This window comes from Amblyomma mixtum, chromosome 4 (assembly GCF_055824585.1).
Source record: "Amblyomma mixtum isolate Tamu chromosome 4, ASM5582458v1, whole genome shotgun sequence".
NCBI lineage: Eukaryota > Metazoa > Arthropoda > Arachnida > Ixodida > Ixodidae > Amblyomma > Amblyomma mixtum.
The window spans coordinates 86,934,270-86,951,501 of record NC_143015.1 but is presented as its reverse complement, the minus strand read 5'-3'; the positions used below and the strand labels follow the sequence as shown (position 1 = coordinate 86,951,501).

The window sequence follows — 17,232 nt, the reverse complement described above, 5'->3', positions numbered from 1 at the left end:
CTTTGGTTAGCGAACAAAAAAATTGACGTCGTGCCAGCTGTGAAATGTCTTGGCGTTGTTTGGACCGAATCACTTAATTGTGATAAACATACTGAGAATATCTGCGCTAAAGTAAACAAGATTAATGGCATCCTATGCCGCCAGAGGCACACACTTCCGCCTAGAGTTAAAATATTAATTTACAATCCATTTATATTGCCACATATAACTTATTGTCTTATGGTCTGGAGGACAACAACCAAGCAAAACCAAATGAAAATTCTAATGGCGCAAAAACGAGCAATTAGATTGATAGCTAATGTGCCGTGGTGTACTCATACGGGTTTATACTTTGCAAGATTCAGTCTCATGAAAATCTCAGAGTTATTCCCATTCAAGTTATTCCCATTCAAGTTAAAATCTCAGAGTTATTCCCATTCAAGGCCCGTGATAGTAAAATTCGCCGCGCATAAAACCAAGACGCAGGTGCACTCAAAGCGATCGATGCTGAAGGAAAAGGAAGTATCTATGAGTGAAGATTTTTCTGCGGCGACACGTAAGGCGAGAAAGCGGCTAATTGACTATGCGAAAGAGTTTGATTTAAAAGTCAATTTAAGGCACAACAAACTAATTGCCAATGGCAAATGCTATGGATATAATGCGGAAACTGACCTAGTGTTTGAAATTGGACCTGCTCTAAACAGTGAACCCATTCAGTCTCCGCGCTCCCTTCGCTCTGGTCGAACTCTAGCTGGTACTGGAACGTAGGGGCCCGCCAGGGGTGGTGTTACTGCCATTGAGAACATTGGTCTGAGTGTGGTTTTTACTAACATAAGAAGTCTTTTGCCCAAAAGAGATGACTTGAGTGCATTGATAAACGATTGTAGCGCTGATATTATTGCCTTAACAGAGACATGGCTGTCTGATAACGTGTCCAACAGTGAACTATTTTTTTGTGAAAAAAATTACAACATATTTCGATGTGACAGATATGAAAGGCAAGGTGGTGGTGTTTTACTTGCTGTCAACGACCGAATTGAATGCTTTCGTGTTGCCGTAGTGACTAGTTTAGAAATTGTGTGGTGCTGTATAACTTTCCGTTTTAAGAAAATTGTTATTGGTGTCTGCTATCGACCACCGTCAAGCCCCATTAGTTTCTGTGAAGATTTACACGACTGCCTCAATACAATTTCTGCGCGCTTTCCGGATGTGAGCATTTTTCTTTTAGGAGATTTCAACTTCCCAGACATTGAGTGGAATCATAATAGTCCAGTCTTTCTTTCTTCGTGTTCCAATTCTAACCACTTCCTTCACATATGTTCCGATTTCGGATTATCGCAACTTATTGAGCTCCCCACACGTGTCACTGCCACTGCCTCATCCCTTCTTGATCTCATCCTCACATCATCTCCAGACATCGTGTCTTCTATCATTCATTTGCCTGCGTTAAGCGATCACATGATAATCAACTTCAACCTCTCTCTACCCCTATCCCGCTCACGTAAGCAGTTCAAATACATCAGAGATTACAGCAAGGCTGACTTCCAGGCTATTAATAACAATATGTCTTTATTTTTAGATGAATTTTTGAGTGTTTATCTCGACCGTAGCGTACATCGTAACTGGGAAATCTTCAAATCTAAAGTTTCTGACCTCGTAAATAAATACATAATAATCAAAAAGGTATATAGCAACAGTGCTGCACCCTGGTACAACAGGTATCTTAATAGGCTTTCCAATAAGAAAAAAAGACTTTTCAGGACAGCTCGCTTCACACACTCTGCTGTCAGGTGGTCCGCGTATAAAGCCGCTGCAGTCGCTTATTCAAAGGCATTAAAATCAACCAAATTTACCTTCTTTAATCAGACTCTTCCAGCTATGCTAAGCAATGACCCGAAGCAGTTTTGGAACACAGTGAAAGGCAAAGGAAATACCACCATACAACTATTTACCCCGGATGGGGATCCAGTTCCTGACCACCTGTGCGCATCGCTTCTCAATAGCACTTTTATCAAAGCCTTCTCTAGCCCCACCGACACTTCCGTCCTACCTTCGCTCATAGAATATCACTTTCTACCAATTGATCCCATCGTCATCTCCTCAGAAGGAATTCGTGGCATTATTAACCAACTTAAAATGTCATCCTCTTGTGGTATCGATGGTCTCAGTACTAAATTCTTGAAAAATACCGTAGAATATTCTTCCATTATTCTACATTGTATTTTTTCGCAGTCTTTAAACCATCACACCCTTCCTAATGACTGGCTCACCGGCAAAGTAATCCCAGTGCACAAATCAGGGGAAACGCAAGATCCACGTAATTATCGTCCCATCTCACTTACTTCCGTTCCATGTAAAGTTCTAGAGCACATCATATTTAGTCATCTTGTTAATTTCCTAGAATCAAACCAGTTCTTTACTCCGAAACAGCATGGTTTTCGCAAATTCTCGTGTGAAACGCAGTTAATGATTTTCACTAACGACTTGCATGTTTCTTTAGACTCTGGACTCATTACTGATTGCTTATTCTTAGATTTTTCAAAAGCCTTCGATAAAGTCAGTCATTCTCTTTTACTTTTAAAACTGAGCCAACTTAACATTGACCCTAATGTACTCAATTGGATTCGTGCCTTTCTTAGTAACCGTACTCAGTTCGTCTTCGCCAATAACCACGACTCATCACCAGTGCCAGTACATTCAGGTGTGCCCCAGGGGTCGGTTCTTGGCCCGTTATTATTTCTAATATACATCAATGATTTACCTTTAAAGATTTCATCTAACATGTGCTTGTTTGCTGACGACTGCGTAATTTACAGAGTAATTAATAACACTGATGATATTATTCAGCTACAGACAGACTTAAATAAAACTTATGACTGGTGTCAATCGTGGAAAATGGAATTAAACATATCTAAATGCAAATGCATGCGCGTAACCCGTAACCAGCAAACGAGCCCAGATTATTTTATTAACGACACTCAGCTGAATCCAGTCTCGTCTTACAAGTATCTTGGCGTTAATGTTTGTTCTAACCTTTCTTGGAAAGCTCATATCAGGTTCATTACTTCAAAGGCTAACCGCATGCTAGGGTACGTCCGCAGGAATTTTTCATCCTCTCCACCTTCATTGAAAATGCTATTATATACTACACTCATTCGTCCGAAACTAGAGTACGCATGTTCAATTTGGGATCCTGACACCATCACATTAACAAATGAACTCGAGGCCGTGCAGAATCGAAGCGTCCGTTTCATCGTTGGAAACTACCATCGCACTGCCAGTGTAACAAAAATGAAATCTAATCTTAAACTCCCCTTACTCTCCACTCGCCGTAAGCTATCACGCATTTGCCTCTTCCATAAAATTTACTATCACAATCCTTGCCTGAAAGCCATCTGTGTAAAGGCACCATCTTTCATCTCGCCTCGCATAGACCACAATCAAAAAGTAGCTGTTCCACAATGCCGCACAGTGACCTGCTCTAATTCCTTCGTAAAACATGTCGTGACTGGAATAATCTTTCACCCACAGCCACCTGTGTTAGCGATACTGCGCGTTTTAAAAGCAAATTACTCGCACTGTTAGAATCAGACCAATTGTGATATGTTGTTTACTCATATATAGACTACATAAGGTTTCTTTTTTTGTAATCCTTTTATTTATTTCTTTTTACTCCTGTACTTTTGTTCTCAATGTTTTCGTCCTATGTCTCTAGGGTCTTTCAATATTGTTCGTATATATAGCCCTGTTTTTGATCTATGTATTGTTTTCTTCACTGTCCCACCCCCTCTGTAATGCGAAAGCCCTGAGGGTAAAATAAATGAAATGAAATGAAGTTAATCTCTATGTATAAAAATGCTGTTTCAACAAAGAATGATCTCCTCTTATCAAGTTTCAACCTCATTCGCTCGATTCCATCTTATAACACACGGAACAAAATGTCATGGTCCGTACCTTTATGCCGCACTACATACGGTAACCATTTACTGACATATAGTCTACCACACCACCTCAATATTCTGCACATCATACTTGAAAAGACTTCACGGCATAAATTAATAACACTTGTTCCTTTGTTTGAATGTGCATAATTTTGACATCATGATGAGAACATATATATATATATATATAGCTTTGTGTATCTTCTTTCTACTTGATTTGTATCTCGGTTGATTATAAATGCGTTTCCTGGACATACAAATTTTGAGCAGTTTCTTTTGTCAAATAATGTCTAGTGAGAATCGAAGCATAACATCATGGAAATATTAAAGTATATATTTTGTGGCTGTATTTTCTTTTGTGCTTGTGAGTGCGCTCTTCCACTGCTGTTGTGATTAGCTGCCAGGCGATACTGCCGGCAGAGGGCGCAGGGTTGCCCTCAAGCTGCACAAACGCAGCTTTTTTGCCTTGCGTCCTCTCTCCTCTGTTACTAATCTAACCTTGTGAGAGTTAATAAAGATGTGTGTATGTATGTAAATATTTGTGAATATTGTTCCTTTCTTTGAAGTTCGACTTCATCACCCTCTTTGTACCGATTCTCGCAAGACAGCTGCCACTATTCTGAAGAGAATAAAGAAACAAACTAAACAAATGGGCATTTGTCAACGTGCTCTACCACAAGATTAATTTAATCTTGGCCGTTTGTACATAGCATACATGGCGTCAGTTCAAGAAAGAACGAAAAAAAAGTCGGCGTTGTTCATCGTGCCCTGACTTGTGTTTCCCTTTTTTCCCAAGCTGACGCTAAGCAAGCCATGCTAAAATACCTTTAGATTAACAAACTAGAGCTATTGTTAAAGATGAAAGAATTTCACTAAGCAAAAAATTTCGTGAATTAGAAAATGAGTCGCATTGAAAAAGAATGCAGTCTGAGACAAGACCTGTCCGCATAACTCTTAAATAGGCTAAACTTTGAAGAGTGTGTAGTCATTTATAGACCTGTCGCACAAGTTAGCTGAAACATACCGCAGAAGGTTGCAGCCCGAAATGTTGCAAAATATCGTGCCTACCTTCACAGCGGAAAAATGGGTAGTAGGCCGAGTCCGTGACGTTAAGTCCAACGCAGTAGGGTCGTTGCTTCTCCATTCTGAGAAAATACAAATTACGGAGGGCAGCATGATTGCTCACTGAGAAAAAAAAAAAACAGCGAAACTATATGCCTAGGGCCTTTGTGACTTTTTACGATACCGATATCCCCGTAAGGAGGAAACCTTTGTCAAGCAATCGCATGCATCATCTTGTACACCTCATACCCGACAACTTCCTAGCCACTGGTCTCTCCCATTGGTTTCTAGTAACGCGTAAATTTTTACTTTTGTATGCTTATTTGCAGTCAAAACAGAAAGCCTGGCTGGCAAGTGAATAGCCCCTGAAAATGAACGCTTAATGCTTCACACGCATGCAAAAATACCTGTGGAGAGCATGCTGGTGAGACGGCGTGGTACGGAGGGACGGTGCGGCCTCCTGTACGTAAGTGCTAAGCCAGGTGAGGGCAATGGAATGGCTAATTAAAATAAATATTTATAGGTGGCTAGTCGGTCGTGCATACCGAGACTGGGGAGCGCATGATTCTAGACAAGGAAACAACACCACATAAGAACACCACCAGACACGGGCGCAATAATTGAAATGTACACCACTAGCAATTGTACCTTTGCACTAGCAGTTAGACCAGCAATTGTAACTAGTACACCACTAATTGAAATGCACGCCACTAGCAAGGATCGATATTTAATTTATTTTAAATTGTAACGATATGATAAGCCTGGAAGTCAAGTTTTTATGGAAGGTATTGCATTACATAAAAATTTCTAAAATGCGTTCCTTGTGTCACGCTTCGATACTTGGCTACTACCGGCAGTTTTTTTTTCCTAGTAGAAGAAAATCGTAGCAGCTCTTGCCTTTGAAAGCTCCTACTTGGTATAAATAATCCAAGTCGTCGCGCTGAAGACTACTTTTTATTTGACACCCGACAAGAGCGCGCATTGTTCAGAACGTTCGTGGCAATATTTTATTAGTGAAGGGGCGCTTTACAACAGGCACGCTACTCACTCACCCACGTGTGCCGCTTGCGTTCGGGTAGTGAAGGACGTAGACAGCGAACAGCTCATCGGGCAGAAACAATGGCCGAGTGGTGTACATGCATCGCTGACTGGTGTCATCCACGGAGTCGAAAATCGCCACGTCACTATCCAGCGTTTCCGTCGCTTTAATCAATTCCTCAGTCTGGCTGTTCTGAAATGATGGTTTTGAAACGCGTCGTGAGTTGCATTGTAGTGAATCCACGGTTTCTTGAATTCGATAGGTTTTTCAGCGGATCACAGCGCAGAAATTACAATACACACGCTTGAATATTTACTGGAAATAACTGCCAGGCTCAGCTTGAATTATGCTGTTATGGCTGGAAAATCATACAGTGTTAGCTGATTCAAACACGGAGAAAGCTCTAATCGTTAATACGGGTGCTGCACATAATCGATTTTTCAAGGCATATTTTGCGGTGTGGCACAGAGGAAGACTAGCTACATGGAGCAGATGCTATGCTTTGTGGCACAACATTTAGTGCCTTTCGATTTGCTGTCTATCCCTCGAGCAAGAAGGGATTGCAGTGGACGATTCTAAGATCCGAAGCAGTCTTCGGGAATATAAATCCGAGCTTCACTGCGAAAGGTAGGAACAAGATGAGGTATCGCATGGAACGAGAAACGAGTCACATGGTCTCAGAAATTTACTCCATCACTGCGGCCAACGAACCATTATTTTTCGTAACGTGCGAATATTCAGTTTTACGGAGTGCTTTCCAGCAAAAAAAAGATCTAAATTTGAGTTCTATTCGACGACTTTGTTTTTTTATTAGTGTATTTCTGGTTTACAGTGCATATGCAAGCCTAGGAGGGACAGGAATAAGGCATGAAAGTACACCTGAATAAGGCCTGTCTTCGTGTACAAAACCATCCACAAAACAGAAATTCAAATCAATATAAAACTGCCTACTGATAACACAAAAATTCATGATCGAATGGCAAAGCCATATTCAAAGTGTCCAACATTGAAAGAAATGTTTTGTGATATATTACAGTGCAAAGCATCCAAGACAAACTACAAACAGCATGGTTTGTTGAAAAGCAGCGTATCATTCTCAAGGAAAGTAATTGGTGGCAAGCTCTTAGAACACACGGCATCGCAAACCAGAACATGCCACAGTACGCGCGGTCAACCCGGCCGCGGCGGCCGCGCCTCCACGGAGGCGAAGCGCAAAAGGCTTCCGTGTGCTGTGCGATTTCAGTGGACGTTGAAGATAATCTGAACGAAAAAACGTAGCGTTGAAACAGGACACAGAAAAATGAGGACAGGACGGGGCTACACCTCATCTTCACCTACATCTGTCCTCACCTGTCCTCATCTTTCTGTGTCCTGTTTCAACGCTACGTTTTTTCGTTCAGATTAGGTATGACCAACTGGCCCCACAGTGTAGTCGGTTAGACGTTGAAGAACCCCAGATGGTCGAATTTATTCCGAAGCCCTCCATTTCGGCACTTCTTCCCCTCTGTCCTCTGTCATTCGTTCAATCATGTCGCGGTTAGGGCGCCCACCGAGAACCGGTACAATTACTGCACCGTGCTTTTCATCAAAATCAATTTTTTTTATCAAAACTTGTAACCTCTAGGGGTGCGAACATATATGCTTTGAAATATTTTTTAAAGTGTTTTATTTGACACTTTATATACACATCCAGATTTTTGTGAGATGTTCCGGCTATTTAACTAATTTGCGACATTTAGCAGTTTCTCGTGTGTCTTCGCCTGCGAAAGCTTGAATGTATAGAGCACGAGTGTCTCTTGTGTAGCGAAAATAATTTTACTATGTGGGTTTTTATGCCCCGTGCAAGTAGTCCGTAATATACATATCAGTCGTTTGTAGAGTAGTAAACCTTCAATTTGCATCTCACCGGTGAAATTATTTGAAGAGACTTTTTTTTGCAAACTTACCGGAACCCTTACTGCTCAAATAGCCTGCATAGTTGTTGCATAACATGCGTTCCTCGAAAATTACTCCCAAAAGTTTCACTGAGTTCTCACGAACTACACCGTAACTTGCAAATGGTAAAGTCATTGCGGATGGATCAGTTCTGGATCCTAAATACGACAAACCCCTTTATGGCGCCATGTTATTCCAGCAGTTTAGATTTTAGTCAGCATGAAAATTGTGATAGCTAATTTTTGACTATAATTGTAAGAGAACCATGCCACATCGCTCTGAGAACTAATTAGTATAAGATATAAAAAAGGGCTTCCTTGTAGTAGGTTAAATATATCAATTTTTTTTCAGCTACTTTAAAATACTTGGTTATCTCAGGGTAACTGGTGGATTCCAAGAGAAGGCAAACGTAGCAGTGGCCGCGAGAAAGTTAGGTGGGCAGATGAGACCAAGAAGTTTGCGGGGATACGGTGGTCGCAACTGGCAAAGGACAGGGTTCATTGGAGAGACATGAGAGAGGCCTTTGCTCTGCAGTGGGCGTGGCCAGGTTGATGATGATGATGATTATTATTCGAGTAAAACCGAATCTCAGGAAGTGCATCAAAAACCATCTCTGGCTGACAGCGCTTGGCGAGGTGCAATGATAGGCGCTCATAAACGGAGCCAAATGGACACAGTTAATGTAATGGCAGTTACTATTGTTCTGCCATGAGGGGCTCTGACCCTATATTCCATTTTATACAACTTCCCTCTGCCGGTTCTAGGAGGGTAGTGATGACTGCGCTGAGCCATCTGGGCAGCGATGAAACGACAAGCCGGCGAGTCACCCCGCCACCTCTTCGTGATACTTAAGAGTTGTTGCGGGCGCTGACATGGAAAGTACAGCGCAATGGTGCACTGCTGAGCGCAAGTTATGGAAGAGCCATGCGGCTGCTATGAGAGAAAAAAAGGACGCGAGAGTTTTGTGCTAACAATGTGTTCTTTGATGGAGATTTCGGTAACATGTGAAGCTTTTTTCACTACCGCAGTTATACAGGGGCTGCGGCGATACGAAACTAGGAAAAAAGGCAAGAGCAGCTGCACCCGGCATTTCCTCGAAATTCCTCTAGATTCATATATCCCATTTATGTAGTAGTTTCAGTTTATGGAGTTTAACGTCCCAAAGCGACTCAGGCTATGGGAGACGCCGCAGTGAAGGGCTCCGGAGATTTAGATCACTTGGGATTCTTTCACGTGCACTGACATCGCACAGTACATATGCCTCTAGAATTTTGCCTCCATTGAAATTTGTCCGCCGCGGCCGGGATCGAACCGCGTCTTTCGGGTCAGGAACCGAGTGTCATATACACTGAGCCACCGCGGCGGCCCTCCCATTTATGTGGTCGTTTAGAAGTGCAGAGGTGTGCATACACTCTAAAGGGAAGGGCGCAAAAAAGGAGCAATGTGTCCTCTAGCGAACACTCTTTTACATGAGAGTGGAGGCTAGAGGACAGCTTACGGCCATTTTACTCCAATACAGGCTTATTGGCTTTTAGAGCGTAGAAAGGCGTGCAGAAGGAGTGCGTAATCGATTTTAAAAATTTAGGCAAACTGCCAACTGATGTACGTTTCTTTACCCAAGAACTCGGATTTCATGGATAAGCATATAGCAAGCTTAAGAGCCAAGCTTAAGCGCCACTCTCGAAAAATGTGCGCCTTCAGATCCTTCCACACATAGGCGCTGCTACCGTCTGCGATCAATCTCGAGAGCCCTGACGTCACAGTTGATAGCAGTCGACGCGCTCCAGCCTACTTGCAGACGTTGTCATCCTGACAACACGCTCAGGCATTATGGGCTCCTCATGCCCATTTGCGCTTGGAATTCTGTCGTATCCTCCTTCACTTCACTTCACTTTAACACCTTAAAGACCCCACTTTAGGTGGTATTGCATAGGGGGTGGGAGTACAGGTAGAGTTTGAATATGATTGCCTACATGGTATTTATGATGTGCATATTCATATTGTTAACAAAACTTGATTGGCAGGTGATGACATCAACGCCGTGGGGAAGGCCATTCTAGTCTTTTGCAGTGCGAAGAAAAAAGAATGCGGAAAAAGTGACGGTGTGGGCGCGTTGGCGTGAAACTTGCAGTGGATGACCGGTGCGATGGGATGTGCGAGCTGGCAGTGTGATGTAGGGTGGTTGGCCGAGGAAACTGTAAAAAAAAAACTTATGGAACAGACTAAGAGAAACAATGCGATGACGATGGGCAACAGTTGATAAATCTGATTGTCGTTTTTGTGACGATACACTGATGTCGTACGAATAGGCAGAAGGACTGAACCTCGTGGCGCGATTTTGGACAGATTCTCCTGAGCTGCGATCAGGAGCTCAGGAGAGTCTGTCCAAAACCGCGCCACGAGGTTCATTCATTCTGCCTATTCGTACGACATCAGTGTATCGTCACTTAAACGACAATCAGGTTTATCAACTCTTGCCCATTGTCATTGCCCTGCCTTCCAAACCAGCACGAAAAATGTAGGCAGCACTGACACGATGTCAAAAATTGCCGCACGTCGGAAAGCAGTTAACCCATGTGCATGCTTTGATAGCTTTTCTCTGAGTCTGGAAGCCGCAAACAATACCTACACGAAAAAGGCCTAAGCCAGCTACACAAAGGGGGCTAAAATTCATTGGAAGGAAGGCGTTTCAACTTGCGGATGGGTGAAGGAAGAGGCGGTGGTCACGTTTTGGCGATCGTTTCAATTATATTTAGAGTGGTAGCTTCTAAGACTCCCGGCCTATGCGCAGTAGCAGCAGTAGTCGCGACATCCCGGACGAAGCGTATGCGGAAGCTAGAGGAGCTGTAGTGCTTGGAGGTGCGTAGTGTTTGCTGCGTCGTGTATGCAGAAAGAGGGCAATTTTTGAAGTACAGCCAGGCCGGAATGAAACGCGAACACGCATATGTCATACATTTCTGCTTTGCAGCGAGGTATTCCTTTACAACCTATTTTCGATTATGCATTTCAGTAGGCCCTTTACCCAGGCACATTAATCAGGCTAGTTGTACACTTCAGCTGAAAGTAGGCAGGCAAAATATTTTCTTTTCTTGAGATGCTCTTTTCGCGTTTCATTCCGGCCTGACTGTACATCAAACTACCGCGGCGCCCACACCAAATCTGCAGTGCTTTTTTCGAATACTTCAGCTACTTTTGAAAATTAGAAGCAGAGACTGGGTACCGCAAAAATCAAGCGGAATTTAGACTTGCGGCGTCCGGTGGGCCCTAGTACAGAAAGAAGGCTGTGTCGATTCCGCGTTTGTTTGGCCGACTTAGCAAGATGCTAACGCCGTTTCCAGCCCTCGCTACCGTCGGGCCTTGCTCTGTGTCCTAAATTCGCAGCATGGCGTTGCCAACACGGCAAAGTGGAGTCACATTCCATGAGGAGTACAGAGGCCTTTTGTGTTTTCTGAAGGTGTTGGCCACGGTTAAACTTGAGACGTACGAGAACGTTCAAGGTGCGGGAGCTCAAGCTTCTAGCCAACTCAGAAAGATGGCAAGATTTTCAGGTATAGGCTAATAGAGTCGCAGACACCTCCAGGGCAAGTTATGACCTGCAATGCAGAAGCCACCAGTGAAAGGGACATGAATCAAAATTGCGTTTTGAGCAAAATTCTACATTGTGAAATTATTAATCAAAAAACACCACGGCAAACAAGCCATCCGACTAACGATTGACGAAAGCGACAATTTAAAACGCTTAAGCGCAGTTCATCAATGCGGTGTGCTACCTCCTTTGAAACTAGAAAACTGTTGTTTGTCTTTTGCTTGCGTAGTAAGAATTTCTGAATCGTTCGTAAAAACATCGGCGGGTAGAGGATGAGAATGGCGCCCTCTAGTAGCATGAAAAGTGCCAAGAAACGCCCCAGACCTTGTGGTTGAGCTGCATTCATGGTTCATTGCGTCGACAATACGTAGTAGCAGTCACTCGGATGATGCTGCCTCACCGTACGACTATTGCCCAGAGGTCGACAAAGTACCAGGAACGGGGGCCTGCAATGTCCATGTCACTGACTCGGTTAGTTCCTTCGCGGGGCGTGTTTTGCTCGACACAGCGGCTATTTTGAAAAGAGTATTCACGTTACCAGTAGTATATACCACTTGTAGGCTTTAAACATCATTTGGGCAGGACTGGATACCGTAGCTCATGGGACGAATTACCAAGCATAATCAATGGCTTAGAAAGGCAAAGCAGAACGATGGGCGCAAAAAAGTGATAGGCAAAAACCTAATGTACTGTTCAAAGGCATAGAAAGGGACCGCAGTTTACGATTGTTAGTGAGGCTCTAGAAGGGGCAAGGTAATATTTCTACTTAGGGTAGGTAGCGACCGCACATACGGGCTACGAAAAAGTAAATGGAATAAGAGTAGAGTGGAGTGAAGTTGACAGGTACTCTCACATTCTCAAGTAGAACTATTAGGCAGTAATCTGAAATTTAGCGGCTGTAATACATTCTTTTCTGGTAGATATGGTAAATATTTTGGATGTTCGTCTTATAATGCCAAAGGAAAAAATGTTGCAGAAATTGTGAAAATTAATAACATTCGTAGCACAAACCGCCGGAAAGGTTCAATGATTTGGCTGGAAAATACCTCCAACTACAAGCAAACGTTTCCTGTCTCTCAGAAAGCAGCTATTTTTGGTGGCGTTACTAAAGCTAACTTTTTCCAATCATTTTGCTTGGAAAATGCTGAAACGTAGAACATGAATGTTGTTCTGAATGATCAACATTAAAAGAGCAAATGCGGAACCGTAATCCACACTGAAAATTTCAAAATGAAACACTCTACTCAAGAAGTCAGTGAAACTAGAAAAACGCGAATACCATGAAAGAAAAAAGTTTACAATATGTATATTATATATTAAAATATTACGGATTCGATTGACTGAAAACTACGCATAAACATAGATCTGGAGCCTGGTAATGTTTTCTTTGACAAAAGAAAACCTTGACTAACAACGTCTCAAGCGTCACAGCTCGAAATAGCCTCTAATTGTGTCGCAAGACCAGTACAGACAGCCAACAAGCACACAGGAACAGTGAATTGCGTTTTGGAAATCAACCTGGGAAGAAAACATGCCAGACAACAACAAGCTGACATCAGTGCAGTTGAGGTGGAGTCAAAGGAGCTCGACGACGTTCTTTGAATTGAGCGAGGCATTGGACGAGGCGCCTGGAGACTTGCGGCCTCTTTTTACGATGATCTTATTTAATTCTTGGTGTATTGCTCACAATTACCATCAAGGCATACTTATTCGTGTGAACTTACAAGTTATTCCGGCCGCTGTTAAAAAAAAACATAGTAGCATCGTTAAACATCGTCGAACATCTGCTTCCCCAAATAGGTGCGAATGACGTCACTTGAAGAGTAGCAAGAGGGGATTCTGGTGCAGGCTCTTTTGGGGATGAATGGTGTATGTGTAAACATGTGGAACCAATCTTGAGCCCATAACGTAAATAGGCGGGAAATAGCTGCCATAATACTGCTAACCTCTCTACTGCGTCTTATGCCGCGCGAAACTTATTACCGTGGTATCAGGGATAAATTATTCTTGATGGACGTCAGTTCATGCTTTGGGTTCCTGGTTTACGCAGGTATTCAACGTGATAACTAACACCAGACTACGACCTACCATCCCCAGGCTCACTGGCACTACTAGCGCCCGAAAAACGTACCGCGTTGGCCCCTAGATACACCTGACAATGCTTAGATGACTTGAAAGGCCATCTGTATCCATTCAAAGAAAATTTTTGCAGTGGAAGCGCTAGCTTTGAAACAACAGAACAGAGATGACGAACAGAAGGACGAAGAAGAACGAGCGCTGGTTCTGTTTTGTCTGTCTATTCATCGTCTATATGTGACGTTCTCTCAAAGTTAGCGTTTTCATTGCAAAAATGCTATATTGTCACGTTGTAGTGACGGCAGTCCAGTGGTCAGGAAGACACCAGCCAGACTTGGAAACGAAGCTCTTTATTTGGGGTGACTTGCGCCCGCAAAATAACTGAATCACTCGGCGGCGGCGTAAGCAACAAACGTGCTCGTCGGTAGTCGAACTACGGATGCCCGCTTCTCGGGGCATCGTTCAATTTAAAGCCGGCAGGGAAACTTCGAGATAACAGGCCTAGATCATCTAGAGTAATCTAGAAACAAGTAGATGCAGCTGTTCATGGCTGTGAACAATCGAGATTAGTCCGGTCGCTTCTCGCGTCACGAACAAAAGTGATAACAACCCTTTCCTGCAGCCTTGAGCGTGAACGAACGAACACTACAATGACACGTGGCATTACCCCCCTCTCAAAGAAGCATCGCCTCGATGCTTTAAAATGAAAATAAACACGGAGAATGCTAACTTCGAGTCCTTTAACGTTCATAATAAGGTTTAAGGGCAGCGGTAAAAGCTTCATGTCTGGCAGTGTCGTCGTCGTCGTCGTCGTCGGTGTTGTAGTTGTCGTCGTAGTCGTAGTTGTCGTCGTCGTCGTAGTTGTCGTCGTCGTCGTAGTTGTCGTCGTAGTCGTAGTTGTCGTCGTCGTAGTTGTCGTCGTCGTCGTAGTTGTCGTCGTCGTCGTAGTTGTCGTCGTAGGGGTCGTCGTAGTTGAGGCATAGTCTTGGGTTTTCGTCGATGCAGGATCTTAGTTCTTGAGCTCAGAAGCAACCTCACCTCCAGAGGCTGCTTTATTCAGTTTAACCTTCGGGGGCTGGGGAAGCGTCCACACACTGCATAGCCTCGGCTAGGAGATACATAGCGCGGTGACGATGGCGACGATGGCCAACGCAGCTGGCTGAGGGCGATGGGGGCTTGGGTCCCGTCGTCGAGGTGCAGGACGGCGCAATGCTGCGGCGTAAGACATGGCTGGGGGCTCCATAGGCTGCGTGGTGGACTGGACTCAGGTCCTGCGGTGGATGAGTCAGAGAGCTGGCGTCACGACTTGTAGGGGGTGTCCGGAACATGGAAGGCTACCCAGCACCTCCACCAGATGTCACGTTGTAGTGACGGCAGTCCAGTGGTCAGGAAGACACCAGCCAGACTTGGAAACGAAGCTCTTTATTTGGGGTGACTTGCGCCCGCAAAATAACTGAATCACTCGGTGGCGGCGTAAGCAACAAACGTGCTCGTCGGTCGTCGAACTACGGATGCCCGCTTCTCGGGGCATCGTTCAATTTAAAGCCGGCGGGGAAACTTCGAGATAACAGGCCTAGATCATCTAGAGTAATCTAGAAACAAGTAGATGCAGCTGTTCATGGCTGTGAACAATCGAGATTAGTCCGGTCGCTTCTCGCGTCACGAACAAAAGTGATAACTACCCTTTCCTGCAGCCTTGAGCGTGAACGAACGAACACTACAATGATACGTGGCAATATGAACTAGCCTCAGTCCTCCGTTTATTTACTAATAAAACTTGCTCACCTCGCTTTTTAGTCCCGCACTAATATCCACCGCTTTCTAGCGGGGCTCCAAATTTCATCGGCACAAAATGTTTACTTCTTGGACTAAATAAGAGATGGCGGAAATAGTCTGAATGTACATTGGTAGCATTGGAATAGGACGCAGTATTTATGGGCCACTGGTGACCTATTCCCAATGGGCATGGTATGCAAAGAGTGCGTTGGGTTCATTTTGATGTACAGCATTAATTCTGTTCCTAAGAGTTCTCGGACCAAAACCATGTCACGGAATTCCACAAAGAGCTGGAAGTTTTCCCACGCACAAGATATGGTTTCAAAATTTTAATATATGATTTGCCTTCTTGCCTGAACAGTTAAACGTGCCCAGTTTTGATACGATGCCTTTTGATATATATTTTCCTATCTTTAGGTACCATTTGAAATATCTTTTTCTATATCCCTTTGCATCCCGAATTTTTTTGTGGGCGAGAAGAAAAATTGCTGGTGGTTTTTTGCGGTTAAGAAGGTATTAAAGAGCGTCTGAAAAATTATGAAGACAGTAAGTACAGTGGTTTTCAACGGAGAACCATGTCCATTATACTGGACACAGGGATTTATTTGTTGCACATGATCTGGTTTGCTCGTTGATTGAGCAATGCTGTACGTCATCTCAAGAGCTTAGCCGTTCTTAGAATCACAAGTACAGTACTGCCAGACTTAAGAAAAAGAAGTAACTTGCACTAGGAGCGACATTTACTTGGAGTATCGTCTTTGTGCTTGATGAAACATCCAAACTTAAGGTCAACTCTGGCGCTTACTTGGTGGTGAAATCGCGAAAACAGTTTTTGCCTGCCTTCAAGCAAAGAAAGACTTTGCATTTTGTGCACTGAACTTATGACTTTGCCTTGCATTCGGAGAGTCGACACCTGGAGGAATTTGCCATCACTTGAGGATCTGGCCAATGGCCTTCTTGATCAAAACGCACGCCAGGGCCTGGTATTTGCACGGCAGCCCTGTGGTGGTGTGCATGTTGAACAGCAGCATCTGTAGATGGCCTACCACGCCGCTTTCTTTCTTGGGAGCCCCTGATAAGAGCTTCTGCTACCTGCATCCTGAAGTCTAGCAGGTGAAGCACTTGACTCTTCATGTAGCCTGCCTCTTTGGTGTCTTCTTTGTAACTCAGCCAGCTGTTAACCAAGGCGAGATCCGTGAAGTGTAAAATGGCTTTTACAGATCATTTCTTAGTTTTCATTTTTATGCGATACAGGTTGATGAGAAAGTCGTTCAGGTCTACTCCTCCCTTGTGATTGTTATAGAATCGGACGCTTGCCGGCCTTTCGACTTCCAACGTATTTTTTCTGTTTCATGTCGTAACGCCTTGTAGAGTCAACTGACTGAGCTCTACAACATGAAGACAGCAGCGTAACTGACCGCGTATCCATCCATTTCACCGGTTCTTTCGATGTCGATCGGCGCGGTAAATGCCTGTGCCGTCCACGACTGTGCTACTTTTTGGCGTGAACTTTGCGGTCGCGTTCCTTTGTCAAACTTTTCGTTTTGGTCATTTTCATCCCCACTTGAAGAATCGTCGCTGCTTTCTTCCAGTGGAGACTCTGCCTGGAATTTCTCCACCTCGTCTTCAAAGTCCGAATCGACGTCTAGGTCGGACTGGTCCCCGAAGAAAAGCTCTTGAATATCTTCATTAGTGAGCGTCTTTTCTGCAAATAAAAGAACCAAATAGTGCTGAAAATCATATTACTTGAATGAAAAACCCCATCAAGATATTTCTACCAAGACATTAGGAGTTATGTAATTTTGGCGCCAGAAAATATTCAAAATCAAAAGCAACCT

The 17,232-nt window shown here is 43.8% G+C and overlaps 1 protein-coding gene across 10 annotated transcripts in view; it reads right to left on the bottom strand.

The window, feature by feature from the left end:
- The window catches only part of LOC149347306 (uncharacterized), a 42,949-nt gene that overhangs the window by 13,320 nt on the left and 12,397 nt on the right, over positions 1-17,232 (bottom strand). For 6 of the 10 annotated variants that reach the window (XM_089587002.1, XM_089586997.1, XM_089586995.1 and 3 more), the window contains exons 3-4: positions 6,035-6,213; positions 4,989-5,065 (exon numbers count right to left, since the gene is read on the bottom strand). In XM_089587002.1, the coding sequence (XP_089443128.1) occupies positions 4,989-5,065; positions 6,035-6,213 (256 nt within the window). Of the gene's footprint in view, positions 1-4,988; positions 5,066-6,034; positions 6,214-11,866; positions 11,989-15,728; positions 17,100-17,232 lie in introns of those variants that run through there. The other 4 variants (XM_089586999.1, XM_089586994.1, XM_089587001.1 and 1 more) reach the window with 4 other exon arrangements.